The sequence below is a fragment of the Medicago truncatula genome, chromosome 1 (genome assembly GCF_003473485.1).
Source record: "Medicago truncatula cultivar Jemalong A17 chromosome 1, MtrunA17r5.0-ANR, whole genome shotgun sequence".
Taxonomy (NCBI): Eukaryota; Viridiplantae; Streptophyta; class Magnoliopsida; order Fabales; family Fabaceae; genus Medicago; species Medicago truncatula.
Window position 1 is genome coordinate 3,604,932 of NC_053042.1, and position 27,082 is coordinate 3,632,013.

Below are 27,082 nucleotides of genomic sequence, written 5' to 3' on the forward strand. Positions count from 1 at the left end.
CTTCCAAATGGCTTTGGTCGCTCCTAATATTTTAAAATCACGTTTCTGCCTTCGTTTGCTCATAAATATGTTTTCTTCCACTAACATAGGCCTCTAATATTTATATGCGATTGTTTCCCTAAAAATCAGGAACAATTGGCCCGTGATGCAAGATGTCCTACTCGCGACGCAATTTAAATAGAGAGCAATCACTATGCCTTTCATTAAGAACTCACGATGAGTGATAAGCAGAGGTTGGATATGCTAATTTTATTTTGATTCTGTGACACGCAACTCATGGGACGTGTCACGAGTTTGGTAGGGTTTATGGGTCCTCTTACTTATAAGGTGTTCAACCTTTACTATTTTATCCGATGTGGGACATATAACTCACACTTGCAAACCAACACTCCCCCTCAAGTGTGAGTCCATCAATTCATCTTGCTCCCCCTTCAAGCGGAAGCTCTTTACCTTGCATGTATCGTCGTTCCTGCACAAGGAGCCACACTTGCTGCTTGTACCGCCGTTGCTTGCTTTCTGCGACTAACTGCCTCGGTCGTACCCTTCGTCGAACCGTGGCTCTGATACCACTCAAGTGTGAGTCCATCAAATCATCATGCTCCCCCTTCAAGCGGAAGCTCTTTACCTTGCATGTGTCGTCGTTCTTGCACAAGGAGCCACTTAAGGGGAGCCAGGGGACCGTCCACATCGAGGCTAGAACAACCGCACAAGCAAGAGAGACGCCACACTCTTACCCAAAACCTTAAGCCAATGGGTTTATAGGTCCTCTTACTCATAAGGTGTTCAACCTTTACTATTTTATCCGATGTGGGACATATAACTAACACGTACAAACCAACAACTTCATCACTCGTTGTTCTATTTCTTCTCACCAAAAATGTCTACAATGACTATGCCCTTAGAATCACTAGTTAATGACTATGCTCTTTGACATTTGGTATTATTTCCCTTTTTTTTTACCAAAAGTAAACAAGAATTTTAACCCTTGAAATGCACCGCCATTGTAGTCTATAAATGAACATCAAAATTATAAAAACATCACTAAACATGTCTTAGTTGGTTAGTATGATTATTGAATGTGATTTTTGTAAGTCATTTTTGTCCCAACACAATTATGAATAGGAGACCACTTAACTTCGATATATTAAAGAAGAACGGTGTCACTTAAGTTTTGATCTAATCATTTAGACATAGTAACCCCTCCTTCTTTTTTTGTTATTGTTGAAAGGTAGTAACTCCTACTTTCGTGTATGATAATAATCATCTTGCCATGTAAAATGTGTGCATTAGCATTGCAACATGAAAATATTTAAATAAGAAATTAAGATAGTACAAAATTAACTTTTTAGCATACTAACAAGTAGTACTAACTACCAAAATACCATTCGTTCCTAAAAAATCTAACAAACCATAACCATTTATTATGCTATTTTAGGTAAAGTACTGAACTTTCCACAAAAACCGCATTGGGAAAATTATAAAGTAAATAGTCCATCAGTTCCGTAATATTCATAAAAAAAATATTAAAATCCGTCCCATAATATAAGAAGAAAAAAAAAAACCAATTTAAAAATATGATCATCATTTTTTTTATTGCATGGACAACACTTGGCTTGCTACTATTCTTATTAACACTTGACTTGTTGCATACATTCCTCTTGAGTCATGACACTTGGTTTATGGTTTTCCCTTAAACTTGATTTATGGGTGACACTTGACTTGTTGCATGCATTCCCCTTGAGGGCATTTGTCAACCTTTTCCATAATATTATTTAACTAGTAAACACCAATTTCTTTTTGTGTCTTGATAACCGATGTCCACAAGACACTAGTTAAGAAACTAAACGTAGAAAAAAAAGACAAATTTTAAATTGAAAAAGTATAATACACAACTTTTAAGATAATGTTTCCTTTTATAAGTCCTTAACAAGTACACATGATATATTTGATATATTATTTCCCTTTCTTTTTTTACCAAAAGTAAACAACAATTTTAACCCATAATACACCGACATTGTAGTCTATAAATGTACATCAAAGTTACTCCCTACATCAAAGGTTGACAAAAACCATAACCATTTATTTTGCTATTTTAGGTCAAATATTATTGAACGTGATTTTCATAAGTCATTTTTGTTCAAACAATTATGAATAGGAGACCACTTAGTTTTCAATTATAGAAAAAAAATGGGAACCGAGTGACTGAGAGAGAGATACACGACGGGCAGTGGTACACCCACAGGCAGTCGCGCCGGTTTGTTTCACTGGCAGCGAGGAACACAGGGGGGGTTTGGGGTCCATGCAGGGTGCCACAAAGGGGGGGGGGGGGGGGGGGGGGGGGGATTGAGGGGGATTGGATCGACGTGAGACCGAGACAGAGGAAAGCGCGGCGACAGAATACTCAAGGTCAGGACAGGCTTCAAGAAGGCGATTGGCGTCGGAATAGGGACGGTGACTACAAGCCTCGTACGTCTAGGGTTAGGTTTTCTTCACGAGAGGATCGCTACCATGGGGACTATGATACAGGTTCAGAACGTTCAGATAGAAGAATGGTGCGGTGGGGTGATTGTGAATGGGATGAGGAGTGCGACTACGACACTGATGTCTCAAAGATGATTGATGGGTACTGTGCATCAACGCGTAGGACAAAACTGCGCAACACAGACAGCCAGCAGCCAGTGCGTGTCAACAATGCGCACAAGGAAGAAGGAATAGGCGTTTAGGCAGCGTCGACATTGAAACGGTTTGTCACTTTTTACATTACAAACTTTCCTGCACAAGCACCGACCTTTTTCTTGCGAAAGGGGTTCAAAGTTTGTGGTATTCTTGAAGAATTTTTTGTGCCAAACAATAGGAATAGGAACGGTGATGTTTATGGGTTTGTTAAGTTTGCTAAGGTTCGAGACGTGGATAAATTACTGAAAGCTTTGAACAATGTCTGTTTTGGTCAATATTGTGTCCGTGCAGTGCTTGTTAGGTTTGATAGGAAGGCGGGTAGGAGAGATGAGGTGGTGAGGAAGGGAGAGAGAGTAGGTGGTGAGGAGGGAGGTAAGGTGAATGGTGGGAGAGGTGTCGAGGGAGTTACGGAGGGTAAGAAGGTGAATGAGGGAGAAAAAAGAGAGAGCGTTGAGACAAAGAAGGTGGTGGGAGCGAAGGAGGGTGGGGTCAGTGAGGGTGATGGTGGGAGGAGCGGGGAAGAAGGGTTTGAAGGGAGAGGGAGGAGGAGAGAAGCCAGAGAAGAGGAAGGAGGGTAGGAAAGCAAGTACGGATAATTTGGCCAAAACGACGACATTGGTACGGAAGTATACATCTTATGAGGAGGATCGGTTATGGGCTAGTCGCGGTCTTATTGGTACGGTTGTGGATGGGGCATCGATACCATTGATTCAAAATCGTGTGGAGGATGCGGGCTTTAAAGATATTGATATTATCCCGCTTGGTGCAGACAAGGTATTTGTGCACTCCCTTTCAAGTACAAATGTGTCTGACATTGTCGGTGAAGCGAAACAATTTTTCAACTTGATTTTTTCTAACTTGGTGTGGTGGGACAAGACTGTGATACCTTTTCAAAGGGGAACGTGGGTTAGAGTTTATGGGATTCCGCTACATGCTTGGAATGAAGATTTTTTTAAACTTTGTGTTTTGGATTGCGGAAGGTACCTAAGATCGGACACTTGTTCTTTGAATAGAGAAAGATTTGACTATGCAAGAATTTTGATCTCAACTCCGTTATTAGAAGTGTTGAATGTATCTGATAACTTACTGGTTGATGGTGTTTTGGTGGATATTAAAATAGTAGAGGAGTTGGGGATAAATCTCGGTGACGACGCATGCTTGTACGAGGAAGATGTTAAGTCTGAGGCTGCTAGTCAAGAGCATGCAGACATGCATGATGTGGTGGAAATAAATAACAATGTTGATATTTTGGCGGAGAAAATTATTGAAGATCTAGTAGACGCAGAAGAACGGAGTAATAGTAATGCTAATATTAAAGTGCAGACACAGTTGGAGAATTTGGGAATGAAGACTAGGGACGTGGCTGCTGTTCACGTTGGAGATTGCATGGGCAACACAATGGTAATATAGTACAAATGCATGAGGATGAGGTATGCAATGTTGAAGGAAGCATGTCAGCCACACATTTTGAGAAGCAAGCTACTGTGACTTTCTCAAGTGGCTCGTTGGAATTGGAAATTGAAGGCACTACTTCAAATTGTGAGAAAAAAGATACTGGGAACTTCACTAGTGGCTTTGTGGAGTTAGATTTTGATGGCCTTGCTCATGTGGTATCTAATAATGATGACGTCAAAGGGGCACCAAGGAGAAAAAGAATTAATTCGACAACGTGTCCCATTGACGATGCACAGTCTTTTCATTCAGGTCCGTGGAGTGTGGATTGGTTACAAAATGTTCAACAAGGTGATATTGGGCTTATTTCTAATAATAAAAAGCGTGTGAAGAAAGTTATGAAAGGTACTGTTGGTTGTGGCGGTGGAAGTAAGGTCACCGGTGGTAAGAAGAAAGCCGGTGGTGTTCTTAGACATCCTGTTCTTACTTTAAAAAAAGTGGCAAGGCTTCCTAGTAAAGATAGAGAAGAGGTGTTGCAAGTGCTAAGAAAATCAAAAGTTTTGAAATCACTAAAATAGAAAATTAGTAACAGACGACGTCAAAGGGAGAGAATCACAAGATCTTTAGAAGAGGTAAAACAAAACTCAAATAATGACTCGTCAGATTCGGTGAATAATGACTGGCTGAATTGGGTGGCTTTAAAAGGGAACGAGGAGTCAAGGGCGGAGGACATAGAGGATGTAGGAAGGATTATAGGTGTCTCTTTTACAAAGACGAATCATAACAAATTCAGTATTCTATCTCGACCTAAGAACAAGGCGTTTGGTCCTGTCTTGGAACCGGTGAGGGATGTTGGAGGAGTGGAGGTTGGGGGGGTTTAGGAGGAGTGGTGTGGGGAGGGGGCAGCGCGGGGAGGTCGTTGTAATGAAGTTGTTATCATGGAATGTGCGTGGATTAGGGGGGTTGGAGAAGAGGAGGGAAGTGAGGAAGCTAGTTGGTGAGAAAAGTCCGTTTATTTTGTGCTTTCAAGAAACAAAATTAGCGGTGTGTGATGCTTTGCTCTGTAATTCTTTGTGGGGCGATTCGAGTCATGATTTTTCGTTTCGTCCATCGGTGGGAGCCTCTGGGGGGATGTTAACGATGTGGGATACTGCGGAGGTAGAGGTATGGTCATCGGCGAGTCAAGAACATATGCTCATGATTCATGGTAGATTCATTCGAACTAATAAGGAGTTATATCTTTTTAATATCTATGCTCCTTGTGATCTCAGGGCAAAACAAGAGTTATGGACAGCCTTGTCTGTAAGACTGCAGGTGGTAGGGGGTGCGAAATTGTGTGTGTGTGGGGATTTTAATGCGGTCCGATATGCGGAGGAAAGAAAGTCTGCAAGGGGAGGCGGTGGTATAAGTGATTTTCAGCAGTTTAATATGTTTATAGAGGACAATGGGTTGTGTGATTTACCGCTTTGTGGCCGTCGTTTTACGTGGTTTAAAGGAGACGGTACTTCTATGAGTAGAATATACCGTTTTTTGCTATCTGAAGATTGGTGTGCGCAGTGGCCGAATAGTATTCAGGTTGCCCTTCTACGGGGTCTATCTGATCATTGTCCGCTTCAGCTGTCGGTTGATGAGGAAAATTGGGGACCGCGTCCAACTAGAATGCTGAAATGTTGGCAAGATATGCCGGGTTATAAACAGTTTGTCAAAGATAAATTAGAGTCCTTTCAAATTGTGGGCTGGGGCGGCTTTGTGCTTAGAGAGAAGCTGAAATTAATTAAATTGGCTCTGAAGGAGTGGCATGAGGATCACACAAAAAAATTACTGGTAAACTTGATTCTTTAAAAATTCGTGTGTCGGAATTGGATATTAAAGGTGAGAATGGTGGGTTGTCAACCGATGAGATAGAGGAAATGAGGGATATTTCTCAGAATCTGCATGAATTATCTCGTGTGAACACTAGTATTACTTGGCAACAGTCTCGGATTCTCTGGTTACAAGATGGAGATTCTAATTCTAGATATTTTCATTCGGTTCTTTCTAGTCGACGGCGACGTAATTTCATTGTTTCTTTGATGGTGAATGGTGGTATTGTGGAAGGGGTTCAACCTGTTAGGAGTGCAGTGTTTACACATTTCCGGGATCATTTCGCGGCTCACTATATGCAGAGGCCAGGGGTTGACAATCTTCAGTTCAATCAGTTATCTTATGCGGATGGAAGCAATTTAATAAAGCCGTTTTCAGAATCAGAGATTAAAACAGCGGTGTGGGACTGTGATGATTTTAAGAGTCCTGGACCGGATGGGGTGAACTTTGGCTTTCTGAAAGATTTTTGGGAAGAGCTGAAGGATGATATTGTGCGCTTCATTACAGAGTTTCACAGGAATGGTAAATTGACTAGAGGTATCAATAACACTTTCATAGCTCTCATTCCAAAAATTGATAGTCCCCAACACCTTAATGACTTTCGACCTATTTCTTTGGTTGGTTCTATTTACAAAATTCTATCGAAGGTTCTAGCTAATAGATTGAAATTGATTTTGGGAAAGGTTATTTCGGATTCGCAGACTGCCTTTGTGAAAAATAAGCAGATTCTAGATGGAATTTTGATTGCTAATGAGGTTGTGGATGAGGCTCGCAAGGAGAAAAAGGAACTGATGTTGTTTAAGGTGGATTTTGAAAAGGCGTATGATTCGGTCAATTGGGGATACCTAGATGATGTAATGAAAAAAAATGGCATTTCCTGTGTTATGGAGGAAATAGATAAAGGATTGTGTGACAACAGCTACAGCGTCTATTTTAGTTAATGGGAGCCCTACAGATGAGTTTCCTTTACAGAGGGGTCTGCGTCAAGGGGATCCCCTATCTCCGTTCTTGTTTTTGATAGCCGCTGAAGGTCTTAATGTTCTTATGAGTGCGGCGGTGCGGACCAATTTGTTTAAAGGGTACGCGGTTGGTAATGACAGATCAGTAGTAGTTTCCCATCTTCAATTTGCTGATGATACTCTGTTACTTGGAGTTAAAAGTTGGGCTAATGTCCGAGCTTTGAGGGCCGTGTTGATTTTGTTTGAGGGGATGTCTGGTTTGCGAGTGAATTTTCATAAGAGTATGTTGGTTGGAATTAATATTCAGAATTCATGGTTGAATGAAGCAGCCTCTATTTTAAATTGCAAAGTTGGTAAAGTTCCGTTTCTGTATCTGGGTCTTTCTATTGGTGGTGATCCGAAGAGGTTAGCCTTTTGGGAACCTGTGTTGAAGACTATAAAGTCTAGATTATCGGGGTGGCAAAGTCGCTCTCTCTCTTTTGGGGGTCGGTTGGTTCTTCTCAAGTCTGTCTTGACCTCATTGCCTGTCTATGCCCTTTCCTTCTTCAAAGCTCCGTCAGGTATAATCTCTGTCATTGAATCTATTTTTAATAAATTTTTTTGGGGAGGGAGTGAGGATAATAGGAAAATTTCCTGGGTCGCTTGGAACTCTGTTTGTTTACAAAAGGAGTATGGAGGGTTGGGAGTGAGATAGCTGAGGGAGTTTAATTGTGTTTTGTTAGGTAAATGGTGTTGGCGAATGTTGGTAGATAGAGATGGTTTTTGGTATAGGGTGCTGGTAGCGAGATATGGTGAGGAGGCAGGGAGGTTGGAGGTAGGGGGTCGGAGTACTTCATCTTGGTGGAAGGAAGTAGTGAAGATTAGGGATGGGATGGGTGACGATGAGGGGAGTTGGTTTGCGGAGCGGGTTTCGAGAAGGGTAGGTAATGGCGTGTCTACTTACTTTTGGTATGACAGGTGGCTTGGTGATGTCCCTCTTCGGACAAGGTTTAGACGTTTATTTGACTTAACGAATAACAAAATGTGTACGGTGGCAGATGTGTTTGCTCTTGGGTGGGAGAGTGGAGGAGGGGTGTGGAATTGGAGGAGACCTTTATGGGTGTGGGAGGAGGAGTTGGTAGAAGAGTGTAGGCAATTACTTAATGGTGTTGTTTTGCAGTCTGATATTTCTGACAGGTGGCTTTGGGAGTCCAACACTGATGATGTTTACACAGTGCGTGGGGCCTATCAAATTTTAACTACTGTTGCCGATCCTCCAATTGTTGGTGTCGGAGACCTTGTCTGGCATAAGCAGGTTCCTTTGAAGGTTTCCATTCTGGCTTGGCGTTTGATTCGGGATAGGCTTCCAACTAAAGCCAATCTTGTGAGGCGTCGGTGTCTGGCAGTCGAGGCAGCTGGGTGTGTAGCTGGATGCGGTATTGCAGAAACCGCAAATCACTTGTTCCTTCATTGTGCTACTTTTGGCGCAATTTGGCAGCATATCCGTGCGTGGATTGGCGTGTCCGGAGCTGATCCCCATGATCTTAGTGACCACTTTATTCAGTTTATTACTTGTACAGGTCATACGAGGGCGCGTAGATCCTTTCTGCAGCTCATTTGGTTACTTTGTGTATGGATGGTTTGAAATGAATGCAACAACAAACTTTTTAATAATACCCAAACATCCATTGAAGGCTTATCAGAAAAAGTAAAATTACACTCTTTATGGTGGCTAAAAGCTAGTAAAGCCACATTTATGTACGGTTCTCAAAGGTGGTGGTCGGATCCTATGCTTTGTTTAGGTATCGACGCACCCGGTTTATTGTAATTACTACATTTGTTTGACTCTTTGAGGGGTGACTTCTTAATATATCTTATACTTAGGAGGTTTTACCGTCTTTGTTAATATATACCATTTTTGTTTCTTAAAATAAAAATAAAAATAGGAGACCACTTAATTTCGGTACATTAAAGAAGAACGGTGGTATTACATCACCTAGGTATTGATCTAATCATTTAGACATAGTAACTCCTATTTTCGTGTATGATAATCATCTTGCGCATGTAAAATGTGTGCATTGCAACATGAAAATATTTAAATAAGAAACTAAGATAGTACAAAATTAACTTTTTAGGCATACTACTAACTACCAAAATACCATTCTTTCCTAAAAAAACCAAACAAACCATAACCATTTCTTTTGCTATTTTAGGTAAAGTACTGAACTTTCCACAAAAACCGCATTAAGGACTGTAGTACTACTCATAATTGTTTCCGTCCATGCATAGTTTCAACTTCTAGTTATGTCATTAATTAATTAATACAAACAGATTAAGAGTCAAACATGCAACATAATAGAAAGAGATTAATTACAATTAGCATTTGGTCTTTAAAATAAAATAGTTGGTGCCTCTATTTTGACTAGTATGAGTGTTCATAGGGAGCTACTAAAGAATATGTTTGTCTATGTGTAACCAAATTGAAATTAAAATTGCTTATTGTGTAAAAAATATAATTAAAGTAGCTATCAATCGAAAAGAATTGAAAGTTATACACGTACATGATTGATTGTTCGTGCGTTAGTTGGGTGTTAGTTGACTTCATGACTTGTAGTAAAGTCTCGTGCACAATTAACTGGTCAGGAACCGAATCTAGTTTAGTTTTCAAATATGGAATCTTGTAGCAATAACGGCTACATGTCATTGATGATGCAAGCAACGTGTGATAATATTGGAAGACCAGGTCAAGTAAAGGATGACATGGCATAATTAAAGCAAGCAAAACTAAAGAATGACATGGCATAATTAAAGCCAGATATCACCATTTTTTCTTTTGGCAACCTATACATGGTATCAGTAAAAAAAACTACATGATGATATATTGGCAAATTATAAAGTAATACTCCATCAGTCCATAATATCCAAAAAAAGAAATGCGTCCAAGAAAAATAAAATAAAAACCTATTTAAAAATCTAATCGTCTTTTTTTATTGCATGTGTAATACTTGACTTGCTACATGTATTCCTTTTAACTCTTAACTTGTCACATGTATTCCTCTTAAGTCATGACACTTGGTTTATTTATTGTATGAGTGATACTGGACTTGCTGCATGTATTCCACTTGACACTTGGTTTGTTGCATATATTCTTCATAAGTTGTGATGGATAACACTTGACTTGCTGCATGTATTCATCTTGACACTTGGCTTGTTGCATGTATTCGTGAGTCATGACACTTGATTTATTGCATGGGTAACACTTTCCTTGCTACATGTATTCCTCTTAAGTCATGATACTTGACTTATTATTGCATGGGTAACGCTTAACTTGTTGCATGCTTTACTCTTGACATTTGCGATGATTTTAGGCGCCCAAATGTACAAATAGCATGGTCTTTTAAAAGAGCAATCTCCTATTTAAATTTAAATTTAAATTAGCAACATATATCAATTATACACTGAAATATGAAGAAATAATATGCACCATATTGTTCAACATTGAACAAAATTAGCAATTATACGCTATCAAGTTCATACTAATTATGTGATTTTTAGCATCACTATCAAACATGGTTACTGACTTATGTGATTCTATAAAATTTAGCTAATCTCTATCAAATATGGTAACAAAAATCAGCCAATCTCTATCAATATAAAAAACCAGTCAATCTCTATTGCTATTTCATGAAGCTATACATTGATTTTTTTTTTCATGAAAGGAAGTAAAAGCTTAACGAAAGAGAGGTAAAATTTACCTAATAGTGTCGTTTCGGAAAAGGGAAAAGGAATATTTTCTGCAGACAAGGAGATGATTGTTGTGATTATTTAAAATAGCTTTTCGAATTGACCAATTAAGTGATTATAACAAATTGAGGGTGGTTTGATGATATTGACAACATCTGATTCGGTGGAAACGGTGTGTGAGATGGAGGTCGGTGATCAGAATCGGTTGAGATGGTGGTTGCCGATCGGAGGTGGAGGGATTGGTTGAGTTGCTGCCGTTGAGAGAAAAAGAAGAAGTCACAAGCGTATACCGTATACGCAAGAAGACAGAAGCTGGATGGAGAGCATATCATATAATCAGAATAAAGGAATATTTTTTTGGTGAGGGATAATATTGATATTGGGCTATAATTTTTTTTAAGGCCCGTGCCTTTGGGAGACCCAGCTCGATTGAGCTGTTTGCACCTCTCTTGAGTCGTGTCTAGGTCGACCCTTATATCTATTAATATTTTTTTTTTTTGTTGATCAGGGTTTGAACCCTAGACCTTTGCATATATTATGCGTTGTCCCTACCAACTGAGTTTAACATTCGTTATATATATATTAATTTAGTTTGCCCCATGACAAGATAAACATATACATATAAGAACATATCGATACTGTAGTTTCATTTTGGTGTCATTGCCATACATCAATTTATTCTTGCTAGTTAATCATGATCGCGAATGGTTTAATTTGTTGGCGATGAGTATAATAGTCTTCTGTTACATCCATAGAAGTTACAGTTAAAATTGGTTTTAAAATTTTGTACAATATTCACATAGCCGGCCGTTGTTCAAATTGACCGTCCACACTCATCACAATATTATCACTTCCAAGCATATATAGTTCAAAGTTCAAACTTACCAGAAAAGACTTTGTTCCCAAATACTCAAGGTCGCATATGAGTGAAAATTCAATTTAGTCTCCAATTTTTTTTCTTGATCCAATTATGTCTCTGACAAAAAAATAAACTCAAACTAGTGTTTGACACTTTTATATTGAAGACAAATTAGTCTCTTTGTTATAATGTGTAGAGACCAATTTATCATTAGTATAAAAAAGTTAGAGACTAATGTAAATTTAGTTTTTGTTGGGACTAAATGGGTCGAAATAAAATTTTGTGGGATCAAATTTAATCTTCATTTTAAATATATATATATGAAAGGAATTGACTTTTTGAGAAAGCACATAATTATAAATCTCATTTTAAATCATTTTTTGAAAGAAGTCTCATTTGGGATATATCGCTGACGGAGCTAGGAATTAAATTTAGGAGGGACCAAACTTAAAAGTAAAGTTTAGTGAAGAAAACTAAATTTTAAATTTTCTTTCTATATAGTATAGATTATTACGTGGCATGATATATCGGAAAATATCGTAAGCAATTTTTTTTTAAAATTTTTTTTAGGGAAGCAAAGTAGTACTACCTCCGTCTCTAATTATAAGATCCTTTTGAAAAAATAAATTGTCCCTTTTTATAAGACCACTTTGCTATTTCCAACTACATTAATTATTTCTTTATATACATGCCCCTATTAATTATACATCTTTTTCTTCAATCAACAATAAATAATATGTTGAAAACATAAATCATTTATCTCTTAAAGGATAAAATTGTAAAAAAATACTAATTACAAACATATTTAATATAAATATACACTATCTTAATTCCCGTTATTTTTTCGAAAGGACTCTATAATTAGAGACGGAGGTAGTATTTTATAGAAACAAAAAAGCCGCAATCACCAAAGACATATATGGAAATGAAAGCATCTTAGCTAGGTCCACCAACTTGGAGGAATTTCACCACGTTCTCTAATTCGTACACATGCTTTTTGGCCCTACACCGTCACCTTTGCGTTTAGCACCCTATCGAGGTTCAGGATTGCATTATTGAATTAGGAAGATTTGTGGCCGTTTGATTAAGATTTGACGGTTTATATTTTATGATATTCATTGAATCTAAAATTAATCATAAAATTTGGAACGTTCGATCTTATTTGGACGACGATCATAGTGCATGAATGCATGCATTTTTAACTACTACATGCAATCCAAATTTCCCATTAATATGCAAAGTGCGATCACTTTTCTAAGCTTTTTTCTGATCATCATCTCACTAGCACTACTGGTAGCTGTTCCCTTCTCTTACAATTATATACACCATTCATTCAGTTACTATTATAAGCAAAAATCTACATTTTAGATTCATTCAATTAATGATATATACGGTCTTTATTATAGACCACATACATTATTTAATGAATGAATTTAAAATGTTAATTTTTGCTTATAATAATGATCAGAGAGTGTAAGTTTTATGATATGTGATATAAAAATTTGAAGAGAATTCTATGTAAGACTAATAGTATATTAATACTCCCCCCGTCCCAAATTGTATGTCACTTTAGAAAAAATATTTGTCCCAAATTGTATGTCACTTTAGAATACCAATGAAACATTAATGTTACTTTTCCTTTTGTATCCTTAACTATTTATTACTCTTTTTTTTTTCAATTCTTTCATTTATCTTTCCCATATCATTTATTAAGGATAATTTTGTAAAATAACTTATAATATCTCTTTCCCACACAATATTAAATTACATTTCTTAATATGTGTGAAATGTCCAAAACGTCATACAATTTGGGACGGAGGGAGTAATATATAGAATTAACCACCTCTTATTAATATTTATAGAAAAATAGGACACTTGTACACTTGTTAAGAAGCTTAAATAGAAACTTTATCTTGAAAATTGTGTAATCAACATATTGAAATATTAAAAGCACTTTTTCTACATAAAATTTACCAATTATTCCTTTTTTCGAATCCTTAACAAGTGCCTTAACATGACCCAAATTTATAAGTTAATTTGGAATTTTCGATTTCTTTTGTAAAATAAAATAAAATCATTTATATGTCGTAAAAGGGTCATGCTAAGTTGTGATCTTAAGACACATTTTAAGAATTCCATTAATAGCAAATATTTATTATGAAAAACTAATTTATAAATGTTGATAAATAAATTAACACAATTCCAATGCATAATTTATATTTGTAGTATCTTTAACATATACCCTAAAAACATAAGTTAACATTGTTGGTTGGCAAGTGTGAGTTATATGTCCCACATCAGATAAAATAGTAAAGGTTGAACACCTTATAAGTAAGAGGACTCATAAACCCATTGCCTTAAAGTTTTGGGTAAGAGTGTGGTGTCTCTCTTGCTACGGTTGTTCTAGCCTCGATGTGGACGGTTTTCCGAGCTTCCCTCAATCACCCAACAAACATTTCCCTTCTTAAAAACATAGAGGCTTACATTTAATGAGAGAAAAAAAATAGACATAAATGACATATTTGTGAGAGTCATTAAAAATCATACTACCTAACTATGTATCTCATTTGTGTCTTATCTATGATCCAAAAATAATGTCAACCCTTTAAAAATGAAGCTGTCAATGTCATAGAAAAATCTTCACTATATAAAGCCAATTAAACCCACATCCACTCACCCATTCATATACCGTAATACACTTGTATGTAAAGCAAGTTAAACCCATATACCCATTCATCACACTTAGCTGACAAATATGTCTTGTTCCAATCCTACTAGTAGCATCAATGTCACCACAACTGATCAAAACCCTAATATCAATGTCACACCAACTGATCAAAACCCTAATAGTAGTGATAATAAGATATACAGGGGGGTGAGGAAGAGAAATTGGGGAAAATGGGTATCTGAGATTAGGCTTCCAAATAGTAGGGAGAGAATATGGTTAGGATCATATGACACACAAGAGAAAGCAGCAAGAGCATTTGATGCAGCCCTTTATTGTCTACGTGGTCCTCATGCAAGTTTCAATTTCCCTAACACACCTCTTACCATCAATGTAGCTGTGAATCATGGTGTTGGTCACCAATCTCTTTCACCAGAAGAAATCCAAGAGATTGCTGCGAAATTTGCCAATGAGTCGTCGCCACCAATTGAGCTCACTCAAGAAGAAGATCATCAAGTACCTTCAGATCCTCTAGAATCACAAAATGATACCAATTCAAATGCTTATTCATATCCTTTAGATAATGATATTGGTGATTTGAGGAGGATGGATTGGACATTTGATGATATGTTTGAGGACATGAATGGAGTTGCTAATGGCTCTGATTTTTATGGGCTGCAAAATATGCAATACTCAACTCCACCCTTTGAAGAGGATAATGTGGACCAAATTGAATGTGAAGATACTTTTACTAATCATTCAACCCTTTGGAATTGGAACTTTTGATTCAATTGCATATATGATAAGAGAAAGACAAAATTTTGTGTATTAAAAAATACACCAACAATACAAAAAATACAAATTACTGAAAGAAATTTAGAGAAGGGAAATATAAAACTTTTCTCTAAATCTATTACTAATTTTGGTGTAAAAGATTTTATAAAGTGATTAAATGTTTTCCATAAATGATTTTTGCCGCGAATTTTTATTTTTCAGTAATGAAATAACTGGTTTTTATCCATCACAATTATCTTTTTATCGTTTTGTTGGTGAGAAGTAGTGTACATCACCTCGACCATACTATAATACTCTAAAATAATATTAGTGAAAGTGCGCACGTTTTTATTTAGTTATAGCACTAGCTAGCTCAGGCCAAAATAAGAATGATTGGTACTTGCTGCTTGCTAGCAACTATCTGGTATTGGATGTAGATTCTCTAAATTGTAAAGTGGAAAAATTATTATTGTAATAAATTCATGATTTGTTATGATGTATCTACGATATTTATTTTTAATCCTTAAATTAATAATTGATATATTTCACTTTACACTTTAAAGTCTAAAGTGAGTTGCTCACTTTAGATGAGCCGATCCACCTAATACCAAAAACATTGCACTTAATTAATTATACTTTCTTTTTGTAATACATTACGCGATAATTACATACTCCCTCCATCCCAAATTGTATGACGTTTTGGGCATTTCACACATATTAAGAAATGTGATTAATATTGTGTGGGAAAGAGATATTATGAGTTATTTTACAAAATTATCCTTAATAAATGATATGGGAAAAATAAATGAAAGAATTGAAAAAAGAAAGAGTAATAAATAGTTAAGGATACAAAAGGAAAAGTAACATTAATGTTTCATTGGTATTCTAAAGTGACATACAATTTGGGACAAATATTTTTTCTAAAGTGACATACAATTTGGGACGGAGGGAGTATAACTTTTGCATGAATGCCTTGTTGTTGGAATCAAGAAATGAACATGAGAGAGAGGTGGCAGCCAAAGGACGTTCTTAGAGCCACCGCACCGGTAGTCACTTTCACTGATGGTGAGACACCATGGGAGGGATAGGGTTCAAGTCAATGTGACATATAGGGGGATAGGGTAGAACGAACTGTGGTTGGCTCAAGACGTCAAAAAGCGAACCGATCGGGGGATCAAGGACAAGGAAGGTCAATGGGAAGCTTATGACATGGAAAATTAGGGTTTGGTAGGAATTTTGTTCAAGGGAAGAGCATGTATTAGTAGATTGAAAGGTTATTATATGCGGTTGTTTACTTAGTTTAATTATACCCCTTCATCTACCTCGTAACATCTATCTCTCTATCTCTCAATCCATGTTGTTTTTCTTGATCATGTAGTTTAGTGGCTATAATTCACTTTTTTTAAGGTGAATACGTGGGGTGTCCGGGGTTCAAAACCATGCCCTTACATATAATAATGCATGTCCCTGCCAACCAAGTTATGCTCACAGGGACCTCAATCCCTGTTTTAAACGTAGTTGGATGAAAAATGGTAACAATGTAAATGTTGTATTATTTAAAGGACTAATGTCTTGTTCACCAAAAAAATAAAAAGGACTAATTTCATATAAAAAAATCTAAGGATTATAATTTGTACCAAACATGTAACTTAAAGAACTATGTATTTGTTCATTTTTTTTAAGGCAAAATAAACCATAACTTATATATGCACTCTTTCCTTGCTCGCCCTAATCCGCATTTTTTTAATATATATACTAAATTATGTTTTGAACAAGTAAGCGGTTGGAAGTTCATATTGCAAAAGAAAAGATATTGGATTTCGAAAGATCATAGCGGAATCAGACTGCAATTAAGAAGGCAATATATGATATTAATCTGGGTAGAATTAGCAGAATACACAAGGAGCAATTACTAAGGTCATTAGGAAGAAATTAGGGTTATTTCATTACTGTCGTTTTGAGTTCTTGAAAAGGGAAAGCAACGAGAGAATTGGTCTTCTCCCATTTAGAATTGCTCATTCCCCTAAAAAAGCTAAATGTGAGTTATCTTACGTAGGTGTATTTTCAACGACTTACGTAGGTGCATTTTTTATTATGAGTTAACTCACTTAATATGATAATGAACAAAAACATAAGGGAGAAGAGCAATTCTCAAGCAACCAAGCAGCTCATATGCTTGTTGGGCTAGGCCATAGTGAGGACATGTATAGGTTTGGAAAATTGCTCTTTTAACTTCCAAAATTACTCTTTAACACCTCAAAAATACTTAAATATCTCTAGTGGTGGTAGTCGCTCCCAACGTCAATTAACCGCCGCTCACTAAATAAACCAACGGTAGTTAAATGCTGTTGTGTTCTTCCATAATAGCAACATTAGCTAACTCATTTATTCAAAAACTGAAATAGAAACATTTCTCGCTCCATACTCCCACAAACCAATTTCTTCAACTTCAAGTAAATCATCAATTAAATTACATAAACCTTAACTTCCTAGAGTTCCTTGTATTTAGGTCATTATTAAGGATTTTTATTTTGTCTTCACACATATAACACATTATGCTCCAAATGATTTCTCTCTTGATAGAATTTACACTAATTGCAGCAATTTGCGAGTGATCCAGATGTGTAGTTTTGTTCTAAGAGCACAGGGACACCTTAGTACATTTTTAACATAAAGTTTATTTTTTCTATTTTTGCAGTCATGCGACATTCATCATAAACTCAACCACCCATCTTTCTGTTGTCCCTTCTCTATCATTTATGAAAGGAAATCATTCATAGATATTAACGTAAATTATATGCAAACAAAATATCTGGTGTAGAAATGAGAAATATTAACTTGTGCACTCAAGGTAAAAAGTTAAAAAACTAAAGATAGAAGTATTCTATTAGAACTTTTGCTCAAAAAAAAAAAAAGTATTTTATTAAAACTTGTGCATTTAATATTGTAAAAGTTTAATAATTTAAATTTTCAATGTAAGATTTATTTTTTATTTTTTTATTTTTTATAGTTCTTTAACTTGTGCCCTTAAACACGAGTTAATATGACCCTTTAAAAATAATATTAAAACTCACGTGAGATATTAAACCAACTTACCTAACAAAAAAAAAGAACTTGTATGACAAAGACCCTTATAAAGCCACAACCATTTGTTTATTTGGCCATTATAAAAATGTTACTCATCCAAACCCACATGGGTTGGCCTAATAGTATTAGTTTGGAACATGGGTGTATGCTATTCCTCAAGGTCTTAGATTCGATTATCTCTGGTTGTCAATTTGGATGAACTAATTTAATTTCTTCAAAAAAAATATGTTACTCCATTCGTCCCATATTATATGATCTGATTGATAATGTGCAATGTTGATCTGACATACTTTGAATATATTTTTCTACTAATATACAAAGATAAATAATATCTTATAAGATGTTGAATTCGTCTCAATGACTATTTTCAAAAGAATTTAAATTTTCATAATTTTTTTAATAGATTATTAAAGATAAAAAAATGTACATCAGTATGTGTGGCAGACTCAACTATGTCAATTAATATTAAAAAGTTGGCCTAGTTTGAAATTTTATTACTACTCCCTCCATCTTGGATTAATTGAGCCATTTGCTCAAATCATAGATATTAAGACAAATGTATAAATGAAGGATAGGGAAAAATGGTTTTAAGTGCTTTTTTTAAGTATTGGTCTATTCTCCACTATCATAAATGCAAAGTGGAATATATTGAATTGGGATAGATGAAAGTAGTATTAATTAGAGTTATAAAAGGAAAAAAGTAATTAATGATGTAATGAAAAATGAAATAACTCACTTATTTTGGGACACTTTTTATTAAAAATGACTCAGTTATTATGGGACGGAGGAAATATTATCTTTGGTTTAACAATAGCAGTAGCTTTTATAAATGAAACCGACAAAAGAAACACACTGAAATCAAGAGAACTGAGAAAGTGAAGCAGAGTGTGAGAGAGAGAGAGAGAGAGAGAGAGAGAGGAGAGAGAGAGAGAGAGAGAGAGAGAGAGAGAGAGAGAGAGAGAGAGAGAGAGAGAGAGAGAGAGAGAGAGAGAGAGAGAGAAGAGAGAGAGAGAGAGAGAAGAGAGAGAGAGAGAGAGAGAGAGAGAGAAGAGAGAGAGAAGAGAGAGAGAGAGAGAAGAGAGAGAGAGAGAGAGAGAGAGGAGAGAGAGAGAGAGAGAGAGAGAGAGAGAGAGAGAGAGAGAGAGAGAGAGAGAGAGAGAGAGAGAGAGAGAGAGAGAGAGAGAGAGAGAGAGAGAGAGAGAGAGAGAGAGAGAGAGAGAGAGAGAGAGAGAGAGAGAGAGAGAGAGAGAGAGAGAGAGAGAGTGTTAGTGTTCTATTCAAAGCAGCTACTCAAAAGGAGTTGAGTTACTATGTCTTCATTGCCTATTCATTTGTTGTCTCCACTCTTGTTCTCCTTTTGCCTCTCCCCTTCTTTATCAAATGGTGATCTCTTTTTACATAGTTATTAGTAATTGAACCATTCTTCTCTATGAATCATTTTGTTTATTGACAACTTAAATATGCATATATATGAAGGTCAAGAGGGCTTCCTCCTTTGAACATGTCTCTAATCTTCAGAATTTTTCTCCTTGGAGTTTTGGGGTGAACTTCCTTTATGAATTTGAGTTTTTGACCATTTTTTAAGTAATATAATTATTGATCTTGATTTTGTTTAATTTGATAAATTGTGTGAGTGAGGCAGAGTTGTAGCTCAGCTTTTTGGATATAAAGGACTTGAATACACAACACCTACTCTTGCTTCATCTCTTTCCAACCTTATACCTGCTTTTACATTCATCCTAGCTATCATTTTCAGGTTCCTATCTCTCTTACTCTACTCTTGAAAACTAGATACGAAAGAAATCACTTGCTTGAACAAGAAGGGATATTTTTTTTAAAATATTTACATTTCAATTTCAATAATATATATGTTTATCAACATGCCTGAAAATCATTTGTATTTAGCAATGGGATAATACATGATTCATACAATTTGATGAACATTGTGAAGTTTGCAAAATTGTGAACCTAAAAGATACAAAAAGGATTTTTACCCGATCCAAACGGATGAAAATTTTATTGAGTTTGGTCAAAATCAACTCAACCCAAACAAATAAAACATTAAAATTATACCTACCCTGACGGGTCGACGGACTGGTTGATCCGTCAATAACAAAACATGATTAAATACAAATAAAACATTAATTTTTAGGTGAGTTGACCTGTAAAAAAAACTTCAAGATTAGGCTAATAAAATTCAACTTTATCCAACAACTTAAGCAATAAAAATCTAAGTTTATCGGATGGTACGAAAAATTGTGAGCTAATGGACTAAAAAGAACCCTCCCCATTTTTCTTACAGATCAAGTGTAGCAAGCCAACTTAAGAAATATAGCCAAAATCATAATATGAGAAATGATATCTGCTCCGGTTTGAGTGGTCGTAACACATGAAAATCCTAAAGCATCAAATAATATTCGATTTTATGAGGTTTTTATTAGGATTAGTTTGGATGTGAACATCTATAGTATGATTTTCTTTAAAATCATAAAAATTAGACTATTTTCATTTTGTGTGTGTTTCACTATGGTTACTTGCTATGTTTTTATTGTGAACAATAATGGTTGTTAAATGAAGGATGGAGAAGGTAAAATTAAGATGGAAAAGCAGTCAAGCAAAAATCTTGGGTTCTACGGTATCAATATTAGGTGCACTCCTAGTTGTTCTTTATAAGGGTCCAATAATCATACCCTCACCATCAACACAATCACCACCTATTATTCATTCTCCAATCACTTCTTCAACAACAGAATCAAATTGGATTCTTGGTGGATCTCTACTTGTTATTGAGATTCTTATTGTTCCAATATGGTACATTATTCAGGTATATTGAATTCACTGAAAAGCTCTAAGCAATGATTTGAAGCACATTATGAATTTTCGATTCATATAAATTACTAACTTAAAATTTTGTTGGGGATTTACACTGCTCAACCTGGTGATATTAGTTCTCACGTGATTAAGTTTGGTGACTCACATGTCTTCATGAAGAAAATTTGTGGTTGTTTTAAGATAATCTGGTTGACTTGCATTTGGCTATTTAAAAAGAGCGAAATGCAAGAATTTTTTAACAGTAAACATTTTTCTCAAGCAATTGTTTGAATATGTCAAGCTTCATTCTTTGTGGTGGCTGAAGGCTCACAACCTAGCTCAGTTCGTTAATTTTCATTCGTGATGGACAAATTCATCTATTTGTATTGATTTCAACACTATGTAATGGCGGTATTGCCCCATTTTTATTTTGTTTTGAATCTTGTTACTTTGTATTTGCTATTTTCCTTTTGAAGCACATCTTAGTTTAAAAGGATTATTTTAATCTAAGTTCTTTTTGCATCTTAAAAAAAACTACTCTTTCTTTCTTTCTCACTCTATCTCTATCATAAGTGTCTTAAAAGCTTTGACGATTGTGTTCTAATGTTAAAAATTAGGTGCCAAATTTGAAGTATAGCATGTCAAAACAATTAATTTAAATATTCTCCAATACAAACACGTAATACTAATTGCTTGAATGGAAGATACAATACACACAGATACTACAACATGCTAGTATCATATTTAATTGGAGCACAAATACACAAACAAACATAATCAGAACCAAACACCAGCTAATTAAAAGACATGGGGAGCGAAGGTCATAAAAATATGCACTGATTTTCATTTGGTAGCTTCCCAAGTCTTAGGGATTTTAGGTCAGAGAGAAGCACTTACATGAATACGTTGAATTGGTTCAAGCAAAAATGAAAGAGTTCGACTCTATTGAAATACAACATGTTTCCGTGAACATAGCGCTCGTGATGAGAGGAAAAAGGAAAATGTGGATATAAACAAAACCAAATTGGCTCGTGAGTATAGATTTATCTAAAAATTTACATGAATAATCTTTCTGATATAAACTTACAATCCAAAAGTTAGCATTGATGTAACAATACATCGGTGTAATTTAATCATTCTTATAATTTATTCTTTTTTATTGTGAGAGATGAGAGAATTAAAATTATAGGTCGTGGATCAACATTAACGATACGGATAAAATTTAAAAATGTACCTATGCGTATGCAGTCAAATTATTTTCTTCTTTAATAGAAATGATATTTATACAATCAATTTTTGACAACTTTTATGATAACTTTCTCTCTCATACTCACATTATGTTTTTACTTTCTCTCTATTACTTTAGTTTTTGTACCACTACTTCATTTTCTTTATAAATTATAGTTGTCCCATAAATTGTTATTGAAATGGTTGTTCAATCGAACAATAAAAACAAAGCGACCCATTCAATTTCTTTCAAACCTTTCATTCCTTTCCTCTACCTGAAAAGGACCTCCAATTTAAATGCTTTAAAGAACTTACATGGGTTAAATTGAGGCTTGCTATTGTCGTTTATATTTTTAGAGATTTTGTAGAAAAGATGCAAGTAATCTTCTTTTCCAAATTTACACGTGTACCATTTTCTTCATATTTTTATGTTTTCTTTTTTTGGCTGATAAAAGATGAACGGTTGAAATCAACAAAAAAAAAATGAAAGATTGAAAGTGATGTTTATGTCGACAATAAGGGCAGTGTTTGAAGAGAAAAACGATTGTATATAATGGCGGTGGTCAGCCAATTAATGACGATACCAATGACACTGTTGGTCACACTCATCACTATAGTCTATGGTAATTTTTTCAGTCCAATTTAGTCTTGGGCGAAAAGTTAACTCAAATTAGTCGTTGACATTTTTAAATCTCTTTGCTGTAATGAATTGATGACTAATTTGTTGATATAAAATTTTTAGAGATTAATATGAGTTTATTTTTTGTTGAAACTAAATTGGCTTGAAAGAAAATTGCAAGGTATCAAATTAAAGAACAATGCTATATATCAAGAAAGATTTTATCAAAAAAATTTTAAGAATGACATGGCAGAATAATCACCCTTAAATTTTATCAAGAAATAGTCTTGAAATTAATGTTAGCCAATAAAATCTCAGCCTGGGCGGAAATCATGGGGTGGTGGGTGTTAATGTATTTTTTTTTATGAAAGATTAATAAATGAGACTGAAATATAAAGGTGATTATTGTGTCATATCATTCTTGGATCTTTCTTATAAAATCATTCTTGATATCTAGCATTTTCCCAAATTAAATCTTCACTTTAAATATTTGTTTAGAGGATCTTCATTTTAAAAATAAATAGGAAATGAATTAAGAAATGGAGAGAGCACATAATTATAAGTCTCATTTTAAATCATTATAACCATTTATTATCTTTCATAGCAATTTTGTTTGGTTGGATATAAAGTGACAAATAGAATATAAAAGTAAAACTCAAACATAAATATAGTCTTTATTAATATTATCAATGTGTTTGATTTGCTAAGCAATGAAGGACATGACAACTTAAGTTATATAATGTTTGATTTGTAAATCTGTCTTAGAGATAGGACAAACTGAAAGCAATGGACAAAACAAAAATTTAAAGTTTTGTCCCTTACTAAACCACAACACAACTTTTTATCTCAAATACAAATTTTTAAAAAAAATATCTCCTTATGTTATGATGTTATGTCTTTTTTTGGTCAAGTAGTCTAGTGGCTAGAGCTCACACAATTAAATTGTGGAGAAGTGGAGTATCTGGGGTTCGAACTCCAGCCCCTGCATATAATATATAATATCCCTACCAACTGAGTTAAGCTCACGAGAATATTATGACATTATGTCTTATACTATTTTATTTAGTACTTGCATTTTAGCAAATCAAACACATAGTAAGTGTCGTGATAGATGGAAAATATCCTAAGTTTTTTTTCTCCTTCAAAAGGAAACAAAAGTATTTTATAGAAACGAAAAAACTGCAATTACCAAACACATATATGGAATTAAAGCAACTTTGGTCCACTTTGAGGAATTTCTCCACGTGCTCTAATTCGTACACAGCTTTTTGGCCCTATGCATCTAGGGTGGCAAATTGGGTCCAGTGTCTATTATGACATTTTGTTTAATCTGCCATTTTAAACATGACTATTACTTTTTCCACCATATTGCATTTCAACGTATTATATAAAATTTTCAAAAATATATTCAGATTTTTCGATTATAAAATCCGAAAACATTCAAAGTGAATTTGAATTTTTTAATCAGAAATAAGGTTATGTATAATCAACAATTAGAATATATTTCATTTCATCAGTTTTGAATTTTGCTTTTAAAAGAAAAAAAAAACAAAGTAAAAAATGTTAGAAATCTGTTAAATAAAATCATAAAATTATAAAAATACCACCAAAGAATTCTAAAAATCAAATAAAATTAGTGCAAATTTTTTCGGATTTTTCTGAGAATATGAAAAAATTTTAAAAAAAATGAAAAATAGGTCTAAAAGATGAAATTTTGAATTTTGAGGGGCGGAGCTCCACAAGAAGTCACTTCTATGGGAGTCTTGATTCTTGATTGTTTTCTGATTTTATGGGAAAGTTTCGGAGCAATCTGATCAAGTAACCCAAAGATCGGATTTTTGACTAAGAACAACTAACAATGACCTAAAACAGAATGATGAGAGTTAGAAAGATTAATACTGTCCTTAAAATTACTATCTATGTTACAAACATGTTCATAATTTGTGCTGATACAGTTCGGATTATATAATTCGAACCGTTTTTCCCTTGAAAAAGGGTGTTTAGGAGGGTGTTCAGATTCTATAATCCGAAAAAAATCAAGTAACATGCCCTATTTATTTAGATTTTCGGATTTTTTCGGATTATAAAATCCAAATTGATGAAAAATTCATTTTTTTTCACCCTATAATAATGGAAAACACCAGTTCGAATTTTTGGAAGAAAAAAAATAGGGCGCACGAGAAATGAATAAGATGGAAAGAATAATAGTTTTTAAATAGGTTGAGTTGAGGTTTTGAGCTCACCTATTTAATTGCTCGTCCTTATTTAACTCAATAAAAAAGCGGGTCTTGGTTGGCCGGGGTAAGCTAGCCCGTGGGCTCATAATTTTTTTATTTTTTATTGTACTAGTAATCGATAACAAATGTCTTAATTTTAGTAGTTCTTGATTAAATATCTAGGTGTTCCATTTAAATAACTAAGAAGAAGGTAGGAATTTAATTTGTTTCTAGAAATTTTAACCAATGGTAATTGATTAATTTAAAATTTTCATGTACGAGAGAAATTTAGTTTATATTTTTTTTCATAGTATTTATTATAATTTAAAAAGTTGCAAAATGTGCATGCAAATAAAAAATAACTAATACAATTAATTTTCTAAGGAGTTATACAATTAAAAATTTGAATTGTGATATAGACATAAATGAGAGTGTTGGAAATCATGGTCGAACCTAACACAAAATAGACATAAATAAAAGTGTTGGAAATTGTGGTTGAGCCTAATATAATTCCAAAAAAAACTGACTTGTAAAGTGAGGATTACTTCCACTTATAAATTCATTGTCATATCATCTCATATCCGATGTGAGACTATTGAGAGTCTTTGAAAAATGTATCTCACTATTATCTCATCTTTTGTCAACCCTTTCAAATTGAAGCTGTCATTTTCATGGAAATCATCACAACTTATTATATATATAAAAGCCACTTAAACCCAACCACTCATCAATTCATATACCAACAACCATGAACACACACATGACTTGTTCCAATCCTACTAGTAGTATCAATGTCACCACCAATGATCACAACACACCTTGTTCCAACAATAAACCTCTAGATAAGATGTACAAAGGGGTGAGGAAGAGAAAATGGGGAAAATGGGTATCTGAAATTAGGCTTCCAAATAGTAGGGAGAGAATATGGTTAGGATCATATGACACACAAGAAAAAGCAGCTAGGGCATTTGATGCAGCCCTATATTGTCTACGTGGTCCTCATGCTAGTTTCAATTTCCCTAACACACCTCTTACCATCAATTTAGTTTTTCATCATAGTGTTAGTCACAACTCTCTTTCCCCTCAAGAGATTCAAGAGATTGCTGCAAAATTTGCCAATGAATTACCAATTGAGCTTACTCAAGAAGAAGATCAACAAGTACCTTCAGAATCACAAAATGATGCCAATTCCAATTCTTATTCATATCCTCTAGATAATGATATTGGTGATTTGAGAAGGATGGATTGGAGATTTGAGGATATGTTTGATGACATGAATAGGGTTGCTAATTGCTCTAATTTTTATGGGCTACAAAATATGCAATATTCAACTCAACTTTTTGAAGAGGATAATGTGGACCAAATTGAATGTGAAGATACCTTTTCTAATCATTCAATCCTTTGGAATTGGAATTTTTGATTCACATGCATATATGATATACATAGTTGTTTTCAAATTTGTGTATTAAATAATACACCAATTTTTTTTCAATTAAGAAAATATTTTAATTTATCTCATTATCTCTACTATGTGTTTGGATTTTCTATGATGGCATGGTGCAACACGTAGTAGAGTCTTGAGATCAATCTCTTAAATCTTACAACTCTACATTATCATCATGTTCCACAATGCAACTGTCATAGAGAATTCAAATCCCTCAAACATTCTCTCTATCTCCCACCAACTTCAATCATTAATAAGTTGATGGCAGTGATGCCACAATCAACACTACCAAAAACATAAATTAATGAAAGAAATTTAGAGAAAGGAAATGTTAAACTCTTCTCTAAATCTATTACTAATTTTGGTGGGAGAAAAAAATTATAAAGTGATTGTTTTCCATCAATGATTTTTGGTGGTAAATAGCTTTTAGGCTAAGGCTGGAGTGTACATCACATCGACCATACTGTATAATATATTATTAATAAGGTTATTGAAAGTGGCCACGTTTTTATTGTGCCATCTCTCTTCTAGTACTATTGATTATAGTAGGCTAGTAGCAATAGCTCAGGCCAAAATAAGAAGGACAATGATTAGCATTTTCTAGCTAGCAAATACCTAGTAGCAATAGCATTCCTCTTAATTGATTATTCTTTCTATTTTTTAATAATTACATACTAGTATAACTTTTGTACGAGCTTTATTACTATGTTTAAATATATTAAAAAAATAAAAAATTATGTATAAGTCTTTATTTTTGTTACAATATG

The 27,082-nt window shown here is 34.6% G+C and overlaps 3 protein-coding genes across 3 annotated transcripts; all 3 read left to right on the forward strand.

The window, feature by feature from the left end:
* Positions 1 to 14,227: 14,227 nt before the first annotated feature.
* Positions 14,228 to 14,923, forward strand: LOC25481977 (ethylene-responsive transcription factor ERF018). Its single transcript, XM_013610404.1, has one exon. The coding sequence runs from the start codon at positions 14,228 to 14,230 to the stop codon at positions 14,921 to 14,923; it is 696 nt and encodes a 231-aa protein (XP_013465858.1).
* A 4,344-nt stretch (positions 14,924 to 19,267) lies between these two features.
* Positions 19,268 to 20,831, forward strand: LOC25481978 (WAT1-related protein At5g40240). The gene is made up of 4 exons (XM_024778015.2): positions 19,268 to 19,381; positions 19,475 to 19,540; positions 19,641 to 19,754; positions 20,576 to 20,831. Exons 2-4 carry the CDS (start codon positions 19,500 to 19,502, stop codon positions 20,829 to 20,831), a joined length of 411 nt encoding a protein of 136 aa, XP_024633783.2. The 5' UTR covers positions 19,268 to 19,381; positions 19,475 to 19,499.
* Positions 20,832 to 25,631: 4,800 nt separating this feature from the next.
* Positions 25,632 to 26,291, forward strand: LOC25481979 (ethylene-responsive transcription factor ERF018). The gene has a single exon (XM_013610406.1). It carries the CDS (start codon positions 25,632 to 25,634, stop codon positions 26,289 to 26,291), a length of 660 nt encoding a protein of 219 aa, XP_013465860.1.
* The last annotated feature ends 791 nt before the right edge of the window (positions 26,292 to 27,082 follow it).